This window comes from Microtus pennsylvanicus, chromosome 12 (genome assembly GCF_037038515.1).
Source record: "Microtus pennsylvanicus isolate mMicPen1 chromosome 12, mMicPen1.hap1, whole genome shotgun sequence".
NCBI lineage: Eukaryota > Metazoa > Chordata > Mammalia > Rodentia > Cricetidae > Microtus > Microtus pennsylvanicus.
The window spans coordinates 53,314,109-53,334,358 of NC_134590.1; the positions used below are offsets into that span (position 1 = coordinate 53,314,109).

Here is a 20,250-nt window from a genome sequence, read left to right on the forward strand (position 1 = left end):
CTCTTTCAGGACTTGGGATTGAATTGCCTTTGAAACACAGAAATTGACAGCATCCAAATTAGTAACTAATGGACCCCCGCAAATCAAGAGATCTTACATAGTTTCTCAGTGGACTCAAGGAATTCCAGAGCAAGTAACATGTGGACTTTTAGAATTGTAGTTTGAAGAAGGAAGCTTGCAAAACCAAGTCACACCTAGCCGACTTAGATGAGTTGAGGAATTCAAGATAATGAGTATTCTCAACATTCACTTTTCTAAAAGTATTTTCACATTCTATTTTATTACAACCTTATAAAAATTTTTTAAAATATTTTAATATTTTACTTTGATCACCAGTCTGAATATTTCCCCATATGGTTCCTCCTGTGTATGATTTTCTCATGTGAATTACCTATAAACAACACTGAAAGTTGAGAAAAGTTTCCATAATCAATAGCAGAGATAGAATGCTCTATAGGGTGAGGTTTCTGCTTTGGAAAGAATGCCTTAACAGGTTTTATTTTCTCACTGAGTTCCCCACTAGTACTATTATTTGGGGAGTGCATGTGCCTCTGTGGGCTCAAAAAGGCCAAAGGGCAACCTTGGGCGTTAATCGTCAGGACAATAATTTACCTTGTGTTCTGAGAGTGGCTCTGGGGACTCACCAATGTAGGCTGGTTGCTGAGTCATCCCCCAAGGAAGCCTCCTGCCTCTGCCTTTCAATGCATCCCAGGACTTTTAATGTGGGCTCTAGGGATCATATTCAGATCCTCAATGCTTGTACTTCAGGTATTTACTAATTGGATTATTTACCTAGCCTATACAATTTGAATTCTCAATGTATCTACTGATAGCTCCAAGACTGACAGACTAGAAAGTGGGTTTGGCTTCCACACATCTAGCACCTTCCTCATGGAGGACTTCCGGTGGTTGAGTTTAAGTGGTAACAAGAAGGAAACACAGTAGACACTATACACGGCACTTGAGTCCAGGTCTTCACATCTAAAATAGCGCTGAATAAACCTTAGCTATTCCCAGACTAAATAAATATATTTACCTACAAAGTTGAGTATTTGAACTTTCTTTGCAAACATTCCAATCCATTAATAATTTAATATGTGATTTCCTTTTTTCTTTCATGAACATGCACATAAATAATATATAGTATTTTTCAATTACCTAGCATAACAGAAAATCTTCCTGTGTTCCTGACTCTCAACCCTCTGGTGCTTCCTAACTTGAGGGACTTTGATCAAAATGTGTTAGGAAAACAGAATCCTTTTTATTATCTGCTATAATCTTAATCTCACTCAAACAAAACTTCAGGCCTTCCCATAGGAAGACTGTGTAGATTTATACCTATCAATATTTAAATGATTTTAACTCCCGATATTAAAACACAGGTAGAAAAAGTAAGTTCAGTATCTGCATGTGAACCTAAGTCAGAACTGGTGTGGCTGATGAGTTAGCAGATCACTGAGTCTCTGAAATATTCCTAGATCTTCAGAGGAGCTCGGTACATTGTTCTGTATGGTTGTATGGTTTTATACGTCAGTAGAATGTGCTAACCTGAGTGCTTCCATGGTATAAACTTGTGCACTGGACTTGGGATTCAGAAGACATTGGTGAACAGTTCAGAATCACAAATTCAAGCTTAATCGTTATGAATTATCACACTGCACACTTAGATAATGGTTGATTCTCTTGATAGAAGTGAATCTGAGAGATAGGATGAAGGTCTGCATTCATGCTTCTGGCGCCACCACGGAGCTCTACACCTGCTCCAAGCTCAGAGAAATTTCACAAAGCAAATGAATGACTGTACAGTGAGTTGGTGGTGAATACGTGGATTTTGCTCTGGTGCACTGTCCTATTCATTGCATGCTTTATCAATTTATTTATTCATTTATTGAAGAAAGACCATCACTCTGTAGCCCAGCCTGGCCCCAAACTTACGACACATCTCCTTCCTCACTTTTGTGAATGTTGGGATTATAAATGTGAACCACCACACATAACTCTACACAGAATTTATAAACTGCATTTTGTGTGCATGCCCTCATGCACTTGCGCATGCGCGCGCGCGTGTGTGTATGTGTGTGTGTGTGTGTGTGTGTTATGTGTGTTTCTGTCACTGGCTCTTTTATAGGATATGTGTTCTTTTCACACATCCTCTTTATGGTAAACAGAATAATGTCCCTCCAAAGATACCTATATCCTAATTTATTGTACCGGTGAAAGTTCCTTCATATGGCCAAAGCATCCTTCCTGGTTTGATTAGTATTGACTTTGAAATGGGGGAAATTATTTCGGACTGTTTATGTGGGTCCAGTGTAATGGATAGGGACCAAACACAAAACATGGAAGCCAGGAAAACAGAAAAGAAAATGAAGCCCTATAAGGACTCCACCTGCTGCTGCTGGGTTTACAGATGACAAAAGAATTATAAACAAAGAACGTAGGCAGCCTGTAAATGCTGAAAAGAACAAAACAAGAAAACAGCTTCCCCAGAGCCTCCTGAAGGGAAGCCACAGCTGCTGATGCTGTTTCATTAGTTGAGTGAGACCTGTGTTTGCCCGTTTTCCTGTAAGAGGATAATATGTTTGTGAGGTTTTAAGCCACTGTGTTTGCGGTGATTTGTTACAGCAGCAGTGGGAAACTAATACAGTCACTGACATCCCTCTTAATCCCCTGCAGCTTTGCACAGCGTGTGTGCAGATACTCTGTTAGCTCTTGTCATTGGTCCTCCCTGTCCCTTCCCTTCATCCGTGTTTGCTACCGTTTCCATGTTGGAACAGGCTGCATTGACCAAGCTTCTCTGTTTGCAAACGACTGAAGGTTAACATAACTACCTTGAGACAAGAAGGAAAAATAAGGGAAAAGGAAGAAGAACAAGAAAGAACAGAAGGGAGAGGGCCAGGAGGGCACACGGTCCATAAATTGACTTCCAGCCTAGATAAGGGCTCAAATCAGCCCACCAATGATATGCTGCCTTGCTTTCTCTTTGTGTGTGGGCTTCTATATGCCCAGGATTTACACAGGGAACACTGCCCGTTTACTTCAGGAAACGATTCTGGAATGCAATTATTTCCTTTCATTCATCATTCTGCAAAGAAATAGTTTGTTGGGAGCATTTCGTTTCTCCTCTCTATGACATCATCTGGAAATAGTTCTGAGATGGTCTCCCTCCTGAAACCTAATGTTGGGTGGCAGATAGAGGACTCTCTTCTTCGGGTGACCTCTCCACACTTGCTGGCTGGGCTTCTCACGATAGGCTGTTAGAATAGCTGGGCACAGTCCCTAAGCAGCACGGTTGAATTTTCTAGTTCTTCCTAAGGAGTTACCTAAACTGACACTTGGTAGCTATTCCACATTCTATTAACTGAAGCAGATCACAGGGACCAGAGTCACCAAATGTGAAAAGACAAAGTAGAACAGGCATAGACAGCATTGCCATAGCTCAGCAGGGCCACCTGAGGGGCGGCACCCACAGTGGATAAAGGAACTCTATGCATAGTTCCGAACCACACCTGGGAAACCTAATAGGGCAGTCTCACAAAGAAAGTGGGCGTGATAACACATGCCAGTCTCCAGGGCGTTTCCTAAGATATTAGAAACCTTTCAATGCACGGAGTCATGTTTTATTCTAAATATGTTCCCTGTATGGCTTGGGCATTGTCTCGGATTGAGAAAGTCATTACAAATTTAAGGGTAAAGTTAAGGGAATGTAAACTTCTTCCCATTAGTTTTTTTTTTCTTAGCCTGGGACTAAAGCTATGTTAATATATAGCGAAGTGTGCGATCGAGCAATTAAACTCTATATGATTTATAGAGAATAAACTACAATGCGATGAATCCAGTGGCAATTATTTGCCATAACCTTTTTTAATGTGACAATTCCTTGAATGTTATAGTGAAATATTTCACCCTTCAACTTCACTTTTATGGTGTGTATTTATTCTTAATAGTACAGATTCCAAATTGTCAAAATACTTGAGCTGATTTATGGTAATTAGCTTTAAGTTAGAACATTTGAAGTGCATTCAATTAATTTTATCTGTCTGGTGAAGTACAATAAGGTCCTCGGCTCTGGAAAGTTTTCTTTGTAATATTAGCTATGCATTTGCTGGGAGATGTGCTGGGCTCATATTACTCTCATTTGAATTTGATATTCAGAGAAGGAAATTGCACTATTTGGGATTAGTGAGTATTTAGGAAATGTATGTCTAAGGATTATTTGGGATAGCATCGCCGAGCTCCTGGACCGCTCGCTTATCGCACACTTGTTGATTGATCTTAACTATTGCAAATAGGAAGCAATAACAATGGCATAAATTATCCAAAGGTTTGTCGTATGAATGTGGCTTCTTTAAGGATCAAGTAACAGAACAGTTGGGCAAAAGATTCTCTTTAAACTTATTTTCCCCAAGTCCGTGTACAAAAGAGCTATAGACCCACATGGAGTGGATTAACAGTTATGCTTTTAAAATGAAATTAAATATTCTAAATTTCAGAAAATGATGTGTGATCTTTCCTAGCTAAAGCTTTTATTGATGGTTTATCCGAAATATTATTTTTGTCTTTGGGAGGTATTATATAGTGAATAGGAGAGATTTATTTAAACAAAAAACAAACTTTGGATTACTTGGGAGTGATCTTTAGGACTTTGCCTTTAAAATCTGAACAGAAGCAACATTCCTGATATTATGAGTTGGGATTTCCTCTGTAAGAGGATTTCAAATCGCTACTGAAGCGATGGCTAGTCCTGTGCCGGGAAGCCTCATAGATCAGAAAAGTCCAGCTACTAGAAATGCTCAAAGTCCAGCTACTAGAAATGCTCAAAGTCCAGCTACTAGAAATGCTCAAAGTCCAGCTACTAGAAATGCTCAAAGTCCAGCTACTAGAAATGCTCAAACTCCGTGGAATAGAGGAGACGAATTTAGAGCAAGCAGAGGTACTAGGTTCTCCGGAACTGGGTCCTTTAGTGTAGTAATTATTTTATCTAGCACAAAAGCGAAGAGAAAAAGCAGAATCCATATGGTTATGATGCCTGAATGGAATGAGGTTACTTATCAGAGATCCTCTCAGCTTGACACACCACTGGGAAAGGCGGGTTTATTGATGTTGCATATGTGGGGTTCAAGACTGCTTACAAATCCTGTGACTTCATACCAATGTTTTTCTTGTCACCTTTTTGGGTCTTAATTAATTATTTCCTGTTTTGTTTTGTTTCCTGAAAACCCGAAGAGAAAATACTAATATATTTCACAAACTAAAAGGCAGTGTGGTATTAAAATTTATACTCCTGCTACTTATAAAACCAAAAACACATAGTTGGGTAATTAAGTTGTAAACAGCACATTGGACAAGCCAAACAGGTTGTCTGGCATTTGTTTTTCATAAAATATGTTCACTCAGAAACGTATATGAGGCTCCAAGTATAAGTGCACTGTTCCCATTATTTTCCAACTATTAACTCTTATTTTTTTGGTTTCAGTAGACATAAACCTCAGCGAGATGGTGGTCCCATTTTCCTCAAATAGTTAGGGATTATAGTTTATTTCTTACAACCCAGATGGGTCATGGCTGTTTAGAAAGAGAAATGGCTCCTGGAATGTTTCTGAAGATGCCTGGCTCCAGGTGGCCACTGAGTGGGTGTGGGTTCATAGCATTGGTTGGCTCTGCATGTTCATGGCTTGCTCCTCTCTGTTTCTCTTGCAGCTATCGGCAGGACACTCATCCCCCGTTATTTTAGCACCGTGTTCGAAGGAGGGGTGACCGACCTGTATTACATCCTCAAACACTCAAAGGAGTCTTACCACAACTCATCCATCACGGTAGACTGCGACCAGTGTGCCATGGTCACACAGCACGGGAAGCCCATGTTCACCAAGGTATGGCCAGGCTCGGGTACAGACAGACCTAAGAGGAAAGGAGTTCAGCTGCTCCTTCAGTTTAACAGCTGACAGAGGCTTTCTTTTCTATGCAAATAAACCTTTGGTAACTGAAAGAATTCACGCAGTATTTGGGCTTGGTTATTTTTAAGTGTTAAGAAATTTTAAATGTGAACAAACAAAGGGGACACTTCACTAGTTACACCTGAACTATTATCTGGCAGTTATCTGCAAACCAAAGGGGCCAACAGGGCTAGGATGCTTCCTCAGGGCTTCAGAGATTCTAGAATTGCAAAGTGTGTCAGCCAAGCAACTCAGCCTTGAGCACAGCAGAGATAGAAGCTAGTTACAAAACTAAGAGGCGAGGCAAAGAAGCGAGGGGCGGGCAGACAACACAGGATTTGAGGCCAAGTTCACAGTGTATGAAGGGTATGAAATGTAAAAAAGAAGGGGCAGGGACTCAGCATCATCTTCTATACATTTTCCACCTGTAATCTCTGCCACGGCTAGAATACCAGCATGTGGACTATCCCCCTCACTGAGGACCACTCGGTAGTATTAACACACGACCCGTGTATATCCCCTTCCAAGTGGGAGGAACAGTAATGGCCAGTGAGTCACAGAATCTAGTAAACAGAAGTTAATTGTTTATTTATCTTTGATGTGCTAAGCATTGAACTCAGGGCCTTGCATATGCTAAACACAAAGCTCTGCCCATGAGCTGTCTGTCAGCCCCACAGATACTTGCTTTAATGAATACTTGCTCATTCAATATAGACTAAAATTCCGCATGCATTTATTTCATTAATAGATAGCAGCTATCTCTTTTAGAACAAAACACAGACGACAGCCCTCTCTGCCTACAAGGTGTTAGATTATCAGGGTTAATTACCAAAAATCAAACTGCAAAACTGGAGAGGTGCTGCTGGTATAATTTGCTTGAAGAATAATAAATCAGTGTTTTTTATCAGCACCACTTGCCACAGTGGGGCGTGAGTCTTCTCAGTGCCCATGATGGTGTGTGATGCTAAAGGGACCAGGTGATGCAATCCAAAGGCAAGCCATCAGCTATCACTGACCCCGTGACATCTTGGTTTTGACAATAGGATTTTTTTTAATATGGTAAGGAGTGGGAGTTTTCTCTGCCTAATACTTTAACAGGGTGGAAAGGAATTCTTCAGAGAACTGCATCATAAGAATACTGAAGTCTGTGCTGGGAAGAGAGTTTTGCTTATGGGAGGAAATGGCCATTGGAATGAAGGTTTAATTTGCCCATGACTTACTCCATTCTGAAGATAAAGGATATTTTCATAACCATATAGATAGGATGCACGCACAGACCCAATTCCCTTTTATGACTACCAGGTCTGAGCAGCGCAGGGAGAGCCCCCCAAATGTTAACACTTTTAGCTGATTCAAATAAAAAACACTATCTCCTTATGCTCTGAGAGAAACAAAACGTGATAATTAAAATTTTTCCATCATTCAGAAATTGTGCTTAATGTCTGCAGCCACTGAAAACTTTAAAAGCCATTTTGTGACAGCCTTTTTAAAAAAAAATATTTAGTCAATTTCATTCCTTCTCAGGTCAGGTCCTAATTCATAAATGAACATGTTGAGCTGCCCTGATGCTGTCGTATGGAATGTTTTAGACTTGTGTTAGGCCAATCTGTCTCTTCTGAGGAACCCAAGAAGAACCATGAAGTGTTATTTTCATTCTAGTTAAGACAGAGGTTTTCCTCTTGGCTGCATTCTTCTTCCTGAATGTCCCCTCTGTTCCCCAGGAGTCCAGTGGGGTTTTTTTTTCCCAAGGAAACAAGGCAATCACTAGAAAGACCTGAACACGGCTCCCTTGGCTCTGAGAGCATCAATTATTCGGACCACCCATGTCATCCAGCTTTAAGGCAGGCAGTATTATTTGCCTATTCCTGTAATGAATATTTCAATACTCTGATGAAATATATATCTCTTTCTAGGACATGTAGTTTCATTATAGGGACTTAATCCAGATGCTAATTATGCACATTTATTTTTAGGAAATTTGATATGATTCAAAGGATTCATTTTTCTTTTTTCTCTCTCTCTCCCTCCCTCCATCCATCCATCCCTTTTTTTCTTTGTTCCCACTCCCTCCCTTCACCCCTTGATGCTTGCTATACTACTCTAAGAATCTTCCTAATTTTCCTTGTGTTCTTATGTTAATTAAAAATAATTCTGTTTCGGGTAATAAAGCACTATGGCTATTTTAAACAAACAATGAGCCAATGGCTTTTTGGTACCACGAAGAAAGGGAATTCTAAAGCAGCTGCTGACATTTTGGTCTTAGTCCTCGCGTTATTTAGCTCATTATGTGTCGGCAGCTCACATTGTTCTAATTTAGGCGATCACTAAGCTGTTTCTCCCCAAATAGCGTTTGACCCAATGGCGCTGAGTTGCTTTTATGAAAATTTGGTCAACTAGTGAATCAGAAATCAGTTACAGTCCTAATCAACAGAGATATTAAATAATCCTCAGGGGTATACTGAGCATTTTGTAATTTCCTGATACCAGGAACATTATAGATTAAGGATAAATATGTAATTGGAATTTTTAAATGCACATAATAAAGCCTTTCTTTTATGTTTTCAATTTCAAATCAAATGGAAAACAAGGCTTAATAATCAGAAAGGCATGCCGGGAGCCTTGCAGAGTCAAAGACTCTTGAGTTATATTCAAGGATGTGAAGAGGATACCGAGAGAGGCACTATAAATGCCACATTCTCGGGTTTTGCAAACTGAAACAGTAGTCACAGACACTGCTGGATGGATACCTTCATCACTCCTGCCACCATGGGTTTATGAAGGTTTTCTCCTCTCAACTATTTATTATGAAATTATTTACTACTAGATATAACCTGGAAGCACATTAAATACGTTTCCTCTAAGCAAACGCTATTCAAGTGGATTTTTTGACAATTGCTTCCCTATGCTTACCTTACCCGGCGTATCACATTATAGAATATAATTTTTCCTCTCTGTGTTAAGGACCATATCTTCTTAATACACATTTATATATGTGATATCTCTAGGTAAAATTCAGAGATCTCTTTTTAAATAGTATTTAAATAGCATTCTCTATTCTCCTCATGCTGTTCACATATAAAGATAGAAAACTAAACATTACCACTTTTTAAAAAATGCACGAATTGTCTCAGAAGCTGTGTGGGAACCGTTGAATTATACAATGCTGTGGTCAATATTACTTCATTAGTAAGAGACAGGAAGGGGTTAAAAAGCTACTGGGTAGTTTGAGAAATGTTCTTTTTTACTTTTCTTGTTCCTGGCCTAGTCTCAAGCTAGCACGTGATCGACCGAATGCCTGCCAGCCTCTTTCTTGTTGATCCTCCGGAGACCATCTGTGCTGGGGGCATTGATTAGAGTGTGTCTGCTGGGATTACATCTTTTCTGTTGCCATGCCAACTAATCAGCTGATTTTGGTTACCACAGAAACAAAATGTCAGAGCTCACAGTACGGTAACATGAATTCAGCACAACAGAAAATGTTTTCTTAATTGGGGACCCTTTTGATTTTTGGATTCCAACAGAAAGGCAGGGTTTTTTGTTTTTTTTTTAAAGGCCAGCATTAGATAAAAGCTGCATTAACTGTATTCGTTAATAAGTGAATACAGATATTTTTGAAATGAGAAAAACATTACTTCTATTTTATTAGCTATGCTTATTTTTTTAAAATACTTTCTAACAAAGGAGTCATACATTCCTTCATATGTACCTCTGGTATGGTTCCTGGTGGTTGCATAGAAAACAAACCACAAAGCCTTTGGTTTTAATTAGCTTCCATTACAGAAGGGGGGGTCGTCTCCCCAAGTCTTCTGATGGTTCTGCATGTATAATCTCTTCGAGAAAAGAGCAATGACCAAAATTTTCCTCTGTCTTTCACTTTTGAAAGACATTTAATTTCCTCTAAAAATAAACCTGTTGTAATGAACTGGAGCACGATTTTCAGGATTCCCACTTTCCCTTAGTGTGCCCTGGATAAAGTGGACGCATTTGACTATGAAGGGAGACCAAGACTTGTGGCAATTTTTTGTTTTGTAGGCCCGAGACAGTTTGTCTGCATAAGAAGGCCCAACTAGTTTGCTGTGTCATAGTAAACAAAAGACACACTTGACCTTGGCCTTGCAGATGCTCAGATGAGCAGTACCTCAAGACTGTCTGCTGATGTTCTCATCGTGAAGCTTGGTTCTAGTAGAAGCAAACCAGAGCCTTCATCTGCCCTGACCCTGTGGTTGACAGAAAGAAACCAAGCAGATTATGTGATAATAACAATAACAACAACAGTAATAATAAACCTAAAATTTAGCCAGGTTAATATTTGTTTGACCATCCAATAATACCATTTCTAAGAGCCTTGCAAATGTGGGTTTTCCCATTAATAGTTGACTATCACAACCCTCCCTTCTGTGAAAGCTGCCACTGCAGGTGATTGCTATAACATTAACATCCTGATGGTGCGGGTAAGAAGTTCATTGGTTTAGTCTTCATGGTACTTTGTTGAAAACTTTGGATACACTAATTCCAGTGCTCCAGATGTGTGTGGAATAATAGTTTGGGAACACTGATGACATCTCCATTTCTGCTCCCATAACACTCGTGGCTATGATGCCAAAAGGTTTAGATTGTATAAAGAAGCCATCTACTCCCATCAGAGTACTTGGAAAGCCCCCATTATTGCCTGTGACTGTCAGAACTTCCAAAATTGTATTATTTCAAGAGGAGAAAGATTATCGATAGCTCGTGAAAGCTTGTTATAAACTGTGAACAAGAAAATAATGTGTGTGCTAATGTGTGTGCTGTTTTGTATTACTTTCTTCCCTTTCAAAGTCATTGTGCTAAGAATAGTACGAATATGAAAAGTTAAAAATGCATTTGTCACCGATTATAAGGAAAGAGAGACTCTGGCCTTCTGTTGCTTTATTAATCACATATGTTCTTAGGAAGGTGAGAGACTAGCCATCCCTTTATGTAATATAAACAGGACTTGCCACTGTTGATGTGATCAGTGTATTTTCTAAACAGCCCTCTATTTTCCATGTATCAATAACTGGTATTGTTGCATTGGATTGAGTATTACACTTTGGAATTCCCCTTTGGAAATGAAGACCCACTCTTGATTGATGTGGGAGTGTCATATATCAATCTGTTGATTTCATTGGTTAAGTAATAAAGAAACTGCTTGGCTGGCCCTCGTAGGTTAAAACATAGGTAGGTGGAGTAAACAGAACAGAATGCTGGGAGAAAGAAACTGAGTCAAGGAGTCGCCATGATTCTCCCACTCCAGACAGACGCAGGTTAAGATCATTCCTGGTAAGCCAGCTCGTGGGCTACAGCAGATTATTAGAAATGGGCTAGTCTAGGTGCAAGAGCTAGCCTAGAAGAGGCTAGATAGAAATGGGCCAAGCAGTGTTTAAAAGAATACAGTTTCCGTGTAATTATTTCTGGTAAAGCTAGCCGTGGTGGCGGCCGGGTGCTGGGGACGCAGCCCGCCGCTCAAATTACAACACTTGATGGGTAACTTTGTAATAATTCATACCTGAGTGTGAATTATTGTCCCATTATCTTATGGGAAACTTTCTCCCAAATTAGGGAAACCAAAGATTTGGGGAGCATTTTGAAGTCAGATAGAGACCTTATGTAAGGAAAAGTCCTGTGAATCCATGAGTATAACCCCCGTTAAGAATCCTAGCAATTGTGGATACCTAGTCTGAACTGGCCATCTCCTATAATCAGATTGGTGACTACCTCAGTTGTCATCAGAGAGCCTTCATCCAGTAACTGATGGAAACAGAAAAGAGACCCAAAGCCAAACATTTGGCTAAGTTCAGGGAATCCCACTGAAGAGTGGGAAGAAGGATTGTAGGAGCTAGAGGGTCAAGGACATTACAAGGAAACCCACAGAAACAGCTAATCCGGCTCATAGGAACTCACAGAGTCTGAACCAACAACCAGTGAGCCTGCACGGGGTCATGCAAGGCCCTCTACATATATGTGACAGTTGTATAACTTGGTCTACTTGTGGAACTCCTAGCAGTGGGAACAAGGCCTGACCCCAATGCTTTGGCTGGTTCTTGGGAACTTATTCTTCACGGTGGGTTGCCTTGCCCAGCCTTAATACAAGAGGAGGTACTTAGTCTTACTGCAACTTAGTATGTCATGCTTTGTGATACCCATGAGATGCTTGCCCCTTGTTGAACAGAAAGAGAGGAGTAGTGAATTGAGGGATACAGAGGGGAGGAGGGAAGGCAATGAGAGGAAAGGAGGGAAGGGAATGTAGAACAAACAAGCAAACAAACAGATAAATAAATACTATGGCTGAGGCACCCATGAAAATGAAGGCGGTCAGAGAAGGTGGACTTTGAACTAATATCGCTAGGAGATGGATGTTTCTAAGATGAAAATTCAGAATCATGAAAAGTTTCATTGGTAGTAGAGTGACTGGTACTTGTGGCTAGTAAGCAACTGAGCAACCTTCTGAACCTGTTGATGATAGAGCTGATACTTGTCCCTGTGTATCATGGGTACACTGCCTGAGGACCTCAGCGGACACTATATTTGGGTAGTTGATATGAGTTACAAACTATTGCTTGTATGAACTGCATAGCAAATGAGTGTGCTGTTTGTCACCCCTAGGTATGCACAGAAGGCAGGCTGATCTTGGAGTTCACGTTTGATGACCTCATGAGAATAAAAACGTGGCACTTTACCATCAGACAGTACAGGGAGCTGGTCCCCAGAAGCATACTAGCCATGCACGTAAGTAATAGTCTCTTTTCTTCTTATTCCCTCTGCTTCATACTCACCAGGGAAACACAGTTTGCTCTGTCTGAACAAAGTCCCGCTATCCCTACACCTTAGACAAGGAGTTCTAAGTATTCAGTCTTCCCCTCAATCATTTGAATGCATAGGTTCTTTTTTGCTTCCTTTGTTTCCAAGCTTGTGAGAGGTTTTTCATGTTAGGAAGTTTCCCTTGACGAATGGTTTTTATTTTCTTCGACTGCAGTAACCCTGTAGCAGATATTTTTCTATTTGGGTGTATGAATCTCTTACCTGTAATGAGAATGTGAACTAAAACAGGAAGTGGGAGCAGCTTCCAGTTCTGACTAGAACCACCTGACCAGAAGTGAGGCTCCTATCCTCTGGATCTATTGGTTCTTCCTAAACATGGTACCATGACACATGGCTGGAATGGGGACAGGGACATGCAACAGAATCAGACTTCATGACCTGATGCATTCACGGCCCTGAGAATTCAAAAGAGAACAAAGTAACTGCAGATTCCATTTACAGAATTTATTAAACCAAAACTTTTGCTGAAAACTTAATATGTAACTATCACTCAGGGGTTGGCTTATTAACTATTATTATTTCCAAAGTAAGGAAGGAGATGGTCTAATGTCTTTCAATCTGAATATGGCAAAACCAAGGTTGTGATCCACTTAGTTCTGAATTCAAAACTCTGTCCCCAGCTTTGGACTTCATGCTCTCTCTCTAGACCTCTGATCTCACCCCGGTCCTCCCTACCTATTAACCTTACCTCTGCCTTTCTGGTGACATCCGGCCTTCTGCTGTGCCACGCCTATTTCCACTCCTTCAGATTCACCATGCTTCAACTCCATCAGCACTTTCAAAGCAAGTGTGACACCTCCCACCCTTCCGGAAGAAGTTTGGTTTGCCAACATTACTTTTCTTCTCAAAATACCCCAGAAAGCACCAGAAGAGTGTGGATGAGAGCTGAGGTCGTACATGAAGAGCTCATGATGCCATATTGCCGCTCATGAGAGCCTTGTATAACTGATATGATGTCCCTGGACTTGTAGTCCTTCATCCATACAGTGGTGTGGTTCTGAGTGTGCCTTGGAGACCTGGCTTGAGACTCAAGAGTTAACGACTGCAGAACATTCAGAATGATGCTTGGGTCATTTAGGATGTCAGTAGATGTTGTTGATCTGTTCTCAGCAGCAGCAGAAACATTGGAACAACATCCTTCCATCATTGGTTGCTGTCCAATTACAATACAAGCTGCTTGTTGTTACCCATGGCACAACTTGAGTCCACATAGATTCAGATCTTCCCATAGAGGGTCAATGTCCATAAGACTCTATTTCAAAATTGACTGGAAACTGTTACTCCATAGTCATTTTCATCTATATTTTTATCTATGATTACAAATAAGAATGATAGTTTCACTGAACAAAAATCACAGGCAAGAATAAGGTTCTATTAGTTATACCTGATGTGGTCTTGTAAGCACAGATATGAAGAAAAGCCTGTTTAATTAACTCTCCCTATGCATGGAATGAATTTGATGAGAAAGAAGCAGAGTGAAGAGGATCAATCATGTAACTTACTTTCATATGCAATGAAATTTTTTTTTGTTGGGGGCCTGTCCAAATATAATATTTGGGCTGATCTGTGACACTTTATATCTCATGATACTTTGAAAAATGTGATATCTATCTTTTTCATCCCATAGGAAGAAAGACATTGAGAACATGATTTTAAACCTCAGTTTAGTGAGGTGGGGGTTCTAAAATTCTATTTCTTCACATACTCTGAAAACATATATATTGGATTTTGGCACGATATATTATTGCATCATATATTTTTGTGATAGCTGCAAGTTTTCAAATGCATCCTACATCCTGGATGGTAAAAATACCACCCCTATCTCAGCAGGGAAGTCAGCAAGGAAGAAGCATGGCTCTGCCAAGTTCAGAGACATCTCTTTCTGTGGTTCAGACTAGAGTTCTTCCGGCAGAGCTCAGGGACTTCCATCTGAAGACACAGAGCCAGGGTCTCTTATAGAGAAAGCAATGTCTTTTTCTTTTGGATCAAATGCTCATCTGAGGCAGTTTGGTTTTCTAGTCTTGCAGAAATAATTTCAAAATGTCCTTGAGTACTAGATGGAAATGACCTCCAGATGTAACTTAAATTCTCTCCAGCAATCTCTACCCCCAAGACAGGTCAATTGTGTCAAGAGTGCGTGTCTCGGCAGCGACAACATAGTCTAATGTTTTCATGAGATCATCTCATAGAAGTGAAATATGTAATTTTTCCTCCCTCTCCTCTGTTTAGGCACAAGATCCTCAGGTCCTGGATCAGCTGTCCAAAAATATTACCAGGATGGGTCTAACAAACTTTACCCTCAACTACCTCAGGGTAAGACTGAGTGATTCTATTCCTTTATTGAATTTGGAAAAGGAACTTTAGTTTTTTTTGTGTGTTTGCTTGTTTGTTGTCTAATGTATGCTAAACCAAAGAGTTAAATGAAGTATAAGCTAGGCTGGGTAAACAGACCATAATCCCAGCTGCTTAAGGGGCTGAGGTAGGAGGATGGTAAGTTCAAGGCTCTGTGGGGTATAGAATAAGTTCAAGGCTGTCCTTGGGAACTTAATGAGATCCTACCTCAAATTAAAATAAAAATTATAGTAAGAGACCTGTGTATATAATATAGCTCAATGGTGGAGTGTTTCCCTAGCACATGAGGGGCCCTGGATTCTATTCCAAGTGCTAATTTTTATTTAGTTAATTATTTAATTAATTAGTAAAACCAAGTATACACTGCAGAGATGCATATTCTATGCCCCCTGCTGTTTGGTGTGTTGTGGTTTCTGTGTATGTGAGAGAGAGCGAGTGAGTGTGTGTGTGTAGGTATAGTAGTAGTAGAAGTTGAGGTTTAATTAATAATTAACAAAGCATCAGATCTGCACTCAAGGTTGACTTTGCTCATACAGTTGTGTAACCCTTAGAATTCATTACTCAAATGGAAGCCATATCCTTATTCTATAAATGTTTTGGCAGTACTTATGAAGTTGTATCCACTTTCTAATGTAGTATTGTTTGAATTTACTGCCTCTATGTGTTCATCCTGGACTCAACTCCTCCTAAGGGAATCAGTGTGCCACTTGAGGCAAGTAACCAGAGCTATAGAATCTCCTGAACAAAGTAGACTCAGTGCTGGGATACAGGCATTTCTAGGCCTTAGAAATTCTCTGTTTATCATGGCATTGGTTTGGTTTTTGTTGTTGTTGTTATTGTTTTTGCTTTTGTTTTGATATAATTTGTTTTTATTTTTAAATATTAAGTGTTTTAAACAACATGTCTTACCTATCCAATACTAGGAGCCTCCATATTTGTTCTAAATGAGTTACAGCCATCACACCGGTTTGATGTAGAATTCCAATAGTCAAGTTACCAGTGGCATATCTGCTTTCATTCACAAAATGAGCATTGTGCTCCAGAATCCTGAGAAAGTGGTGGCCACTTTGCCCCCGATACATTATCTCCTTACTGTGCAGCAATTTGACTCACCAGGGCTTCCCTCCCAGCAGAGCTGATGCTTTGGCTTCTCTCCCTGCCAGTTTTCTTGGGGTCTGTGGGTTCTGTTTTGTGCTCTGCATGTGCTGGGTACAAGCCTTGCAGCTGCTGAAACACAGTCGGCCTTGGCCAGGCTCACTCCTCTTTGTGGTGGAAGTGGTCTTCCGTTTCACTCACATATTTCTAGACACGGAAGACACAAAGAAAAAAAGCTATCCTCTGCCACTAAGAAATTCTTCCCTACGGGATGAGACGCATTAAAAGAAGACAGTGCAGAGCGGTAAATACCACCATGGAAGTTTCCAGAAGGAAACAAAAACACTTCAGGGAGAAAAGTCATTCTCGAGAAGGCTTCATGTGAAAGGTGATTCATGAGTGCAGTGGGGGAAGCTAGAAACATGAAAATCAAAGGACAGGGCAGGACATTTCCATTATACAGAAAAGAGAATTTACACCAGAAGGTGGGGCATATGTAAGCCATCTGAGAATTGGGCAGGTTTTGTACTCAGTATTCCCAGTGAGGAGCCAGGAGGAGTGAGAGGGTAGGTCTTGTCTGACTGGTTGCTGGACTGGACAAACTATTTCATGATGAGGAAGTTCTGGAAGAATCCTGGTTCTGGATTGACAGAGAAGATCCTCTCTATAGCCTAAAGCATCTGGAACCAAAACCAGACCTGGCAAAAGGCAGAATCATTTGCGCTCCCCACCAACTCATCCATCACCCTCACAGTCATAACAGTCCTGAAATATTGTGCAAATTCTGCCCAGTAGGGTAGGAGGCACGCGTGCCCTCAGCCAGGCACCTGAACTCTGTCCCCAAGCCTCTTAATGCGGCATTCAAACCAGCTATGCTTGGGTGTGGCGGGCTATGTGGGTGGGTAGCTGTACCTGGGGATGGCGCATTTGTTTTTTTTTTCTTTCAGTTTATTTATTTATTTATTTATTTATTTATTTTATTACTTTATTTATTTATTAAGGATTTCTGCCTCCTCCCCGCAACCGCCTCCCATTTCCTTCCCCCTCCCCCGATCAAGTCACCCTCCCTCATCTGCTCTAAGAGCAATAAGGGTTCCCTGACCTGTGGGAAGCCCAAGGACCGCCCACCTCTATCCAGGTCTCCTAAGGTGAGCATCCAAACTGCCTAGGCTCCCCCAAAGCCAGTACGTGCAGTAGGATCAAAAACCCACTGCGATTGTTCTTGAGTTCTCAGTAGTCCTCATTGTCCTCTATGTTCAGCTAGTCCGGATTTGTCCCAGGCTTTTTCAGACCCAGGCCAGCTGGCCTTGGTGAGTTCCCGATAGAACATCCCCATTGTCCAAAGTTAAACCAGGACCAGGTGAACAATCTAAACAGACCTGTTAGTCGCGAAGAATTAGAAGAGGTTATCAAAAACCTCCCTACCAAAAAAAGCCCAGGACCAGATGGTTTCAATGCAGAATTCTACCAGAACTTCCAAGAAGACCTAATACCTATACTCCTTAATGTATTCCACAGTATAGAAACAGAAGGGACATTACCAAACTCCTTCTATGAAGCTACAGTTACTTTGATACCAAAACCACACAAAGACTCAACCAGGAAGGAGAATTACAGGCCAATCTCACTCATGAACATCGACGCAAAAATCCTCAACAAAATACTGGCAAACCGAATCCAAGAACACATTAGAAAAATTATCCATTATGATCAAGTAGGCTTCATCCCAGAGATGCAGGGCTGGTTCAACATATGAAAATCTATCAATGTAATCCACCATATAAATAAACTGAAAGAAAAAAATCATATGATCATTTCATTAGATGCTGAAAAAGGGATGGCGCATTTGTTATAGCCCTAGGCACAGACCCCACCTAGCTTCCCTTCTCCACTACGCTATCTCTCATAAGGGACCAGAAGAAGTGAAAGCTATAGATGCCCCATCTCAGAAGAACTGCCTTCCATGCCCTGGCCTCAGCTGGCCTGCATGGGGATCAGGGACTCTGGAGCTGGTCCAGATTCTGTGACTAATCCTCTGGTGAGATCCTGGGCAGACTCTTGGTGACATCTGTTAGCTGCTTTGAATGTAATTGACAAGGACCAAGATTTTCCCCATCTCCCCTCCCTGGCCTCTCCCAGGTATCTGTAAATGATCCACTTTCACTGTGCAGCCAGGACGCTCCAGGTCACCACACTCTACAGTCCTGAAGGCTGGGAATGTGGATAAGGGCTGACCCTCTCTCCTGACTATGAAGTCAGGAACCCCCTAGAGTAGGGGAACTCTCCCAAGCTACCATTTCAGTGTGGGGCTGGCAATGTGCCAGGTTCTGTACCACAAACCTCCCGACCTAGAAGTCTAGAAGTCTTGTCCATGGTCACCATCCTCAGGAGAAAATGAGCTACGGACAAGATACATACGTGATGTAAGTCACCCAGCTTTCCATACCACATGGCGGAACGAGGAAGTTGAACTGAGGCAGCCTGCTGGGGCACCGTGTGTTTCGCACCACAACTCCGCCAGTCTACTGGTGGGAATGGACGATGGTCCTGATAGGAAGAGGTGCAGCCAGCCCCTGTAGCATGGCAGCCATCAGAATCTTCAGCAAATGGGTTATGCTTTCTTCTTTCCAGGCCCCTACACAATCTGATTCACTGTCCGTCACACAATTTCTACCCTTCTCTCCCATCTAAGTATCCCAGGCCAGACTTTCTCATCAGTGAGGATGTATTCTTCTATACTTTACACAGGGTCTCTCCCTTAACCTCCCTGGAGTCCTCAGCACATGGTCAAAGCTGGGTTACTGCAGGTCTTCTTGACAGACCCTCACTCTACTCCCTTAGCTCCTGTTCCAAGGTCTAAGCCACGTGAACTCTCCTAAGTTCCAGGGAAATGTCGCTTGAGTGAACAGTTAGCAGATGGTTTGTTAAATGATAGATTTGATTTTGAGTGACAGCAAAAATAAAAAATAAAAAAAAACCTGTATGATTAATTTTCAAAGTCACTCCTAGAATTTCACCATGGAAACAAAGCAGCAGAGAAGAGGGTAGGATGGTATTGAAGACTAAAAGGAACCTCTAGGTCTCTCTAATGTGCAGAATTCCCGCATAGAGACTGACTCTGACTTTCCAGTGTCAATTTTTTGCTTTTTCTCATTAGAAAGTTTTACACTAAATATCACTCCCCCGTCGTTATTTTGGGAAGGCATTCTTCCACTCTGAAGAACAGATTTTTTTTTTAAGTGAGTAATTTATTTTGTCTACTTCCCTTGGTCTGGTTTTCTTAGCAGCTGTGAGATATATTTTGTGTTTTAAGGGCTATACTTGACAGAATGCTAAGGCAATTATTATCCCGAGTCTTAACTAAGCGACATTCCTTTTGTATATTCTCTAACTCTAGATCCATCCATATGCACAATTTCTGCTTTCATGCAATTGGATTGCATGTGACTTCCTTTTAAAAAATATTTACATTTTAGTTTTTACTTTTAATTATATATGTATATGTCTGTGCTGGGCTCTGTGAACATGAGTGTAGGTGCCTATAGGGACCAGAGGTGTCGGATGTCCCTCAAGCTGTAGTTACAGGTCATTGTGGGTGCTGGAAACTGAATTCAAATCGTCTGCAGGAGTAGCAAACGCTCTTAAGTGCTGAACCATCTCTCCAAACCCAACATACGGTTTCTTATTATTGTCTAGTGAACAATGGCATCATAGTAACCATTTATAATAGCCGCAGACACTCAGGTATGGATGGTGACAATGTTTGTTTAATTATCTAATGTGAAACGTGAAGCCATCCTCAAATTCTTTAATGCTTTCCCTTGAACTCCGTCACGCCTGCTCCTCTTCATTGTCTTTCCTGACAGAGGGCTAGACTACCAGTTCCGTTCTCGTCGCTATGGTCTGGAGCAAGCCGCTTAAGTTCCCTGATCCTCAGTTTCTTCCTCTGACAGTTAGGAATGTGATGTCTGGCAAAATAGCCACGAAGACTTCATTAGAAGCCGACGCATGGGGAAGTTAACATTTA

General features: G+C 41.1%; 1 protein-coding gene across 13 annotated transcripts in view; it reads left to right on the forward strand.

The window, feature by feature from the left end:
- The window catches only part of Ldb2 (LIM domain binding 2), a 337,438-nt gene that overhangs the window by 266,269 nt on the left and 50,919 nt on the right, over positions 1 to 20,250 (forward strand). For all 13 annotated transcript variants that reach the window (XM_075943653.1, XM_075943660.1, XM_075943650.1 and 10 more), the window contains exons 3-5: positions 5,701 to 5,873; positions 12,561 to 12,683; positions 15,006 to 15,089. In XM_075943653.1, the coding sequence (XP_075799768.1) occupies positions 5,701 to 5,873; positions 12,561 to 12,683; positions 15,006 to 15,089 (380 nt within the window). The remainder of the gene's footprint in view (positions 1 to 5,700; positions 5,874 to 12,560; positions 12,684 to 15,005; positions 15,090 to 20,250) is intronic.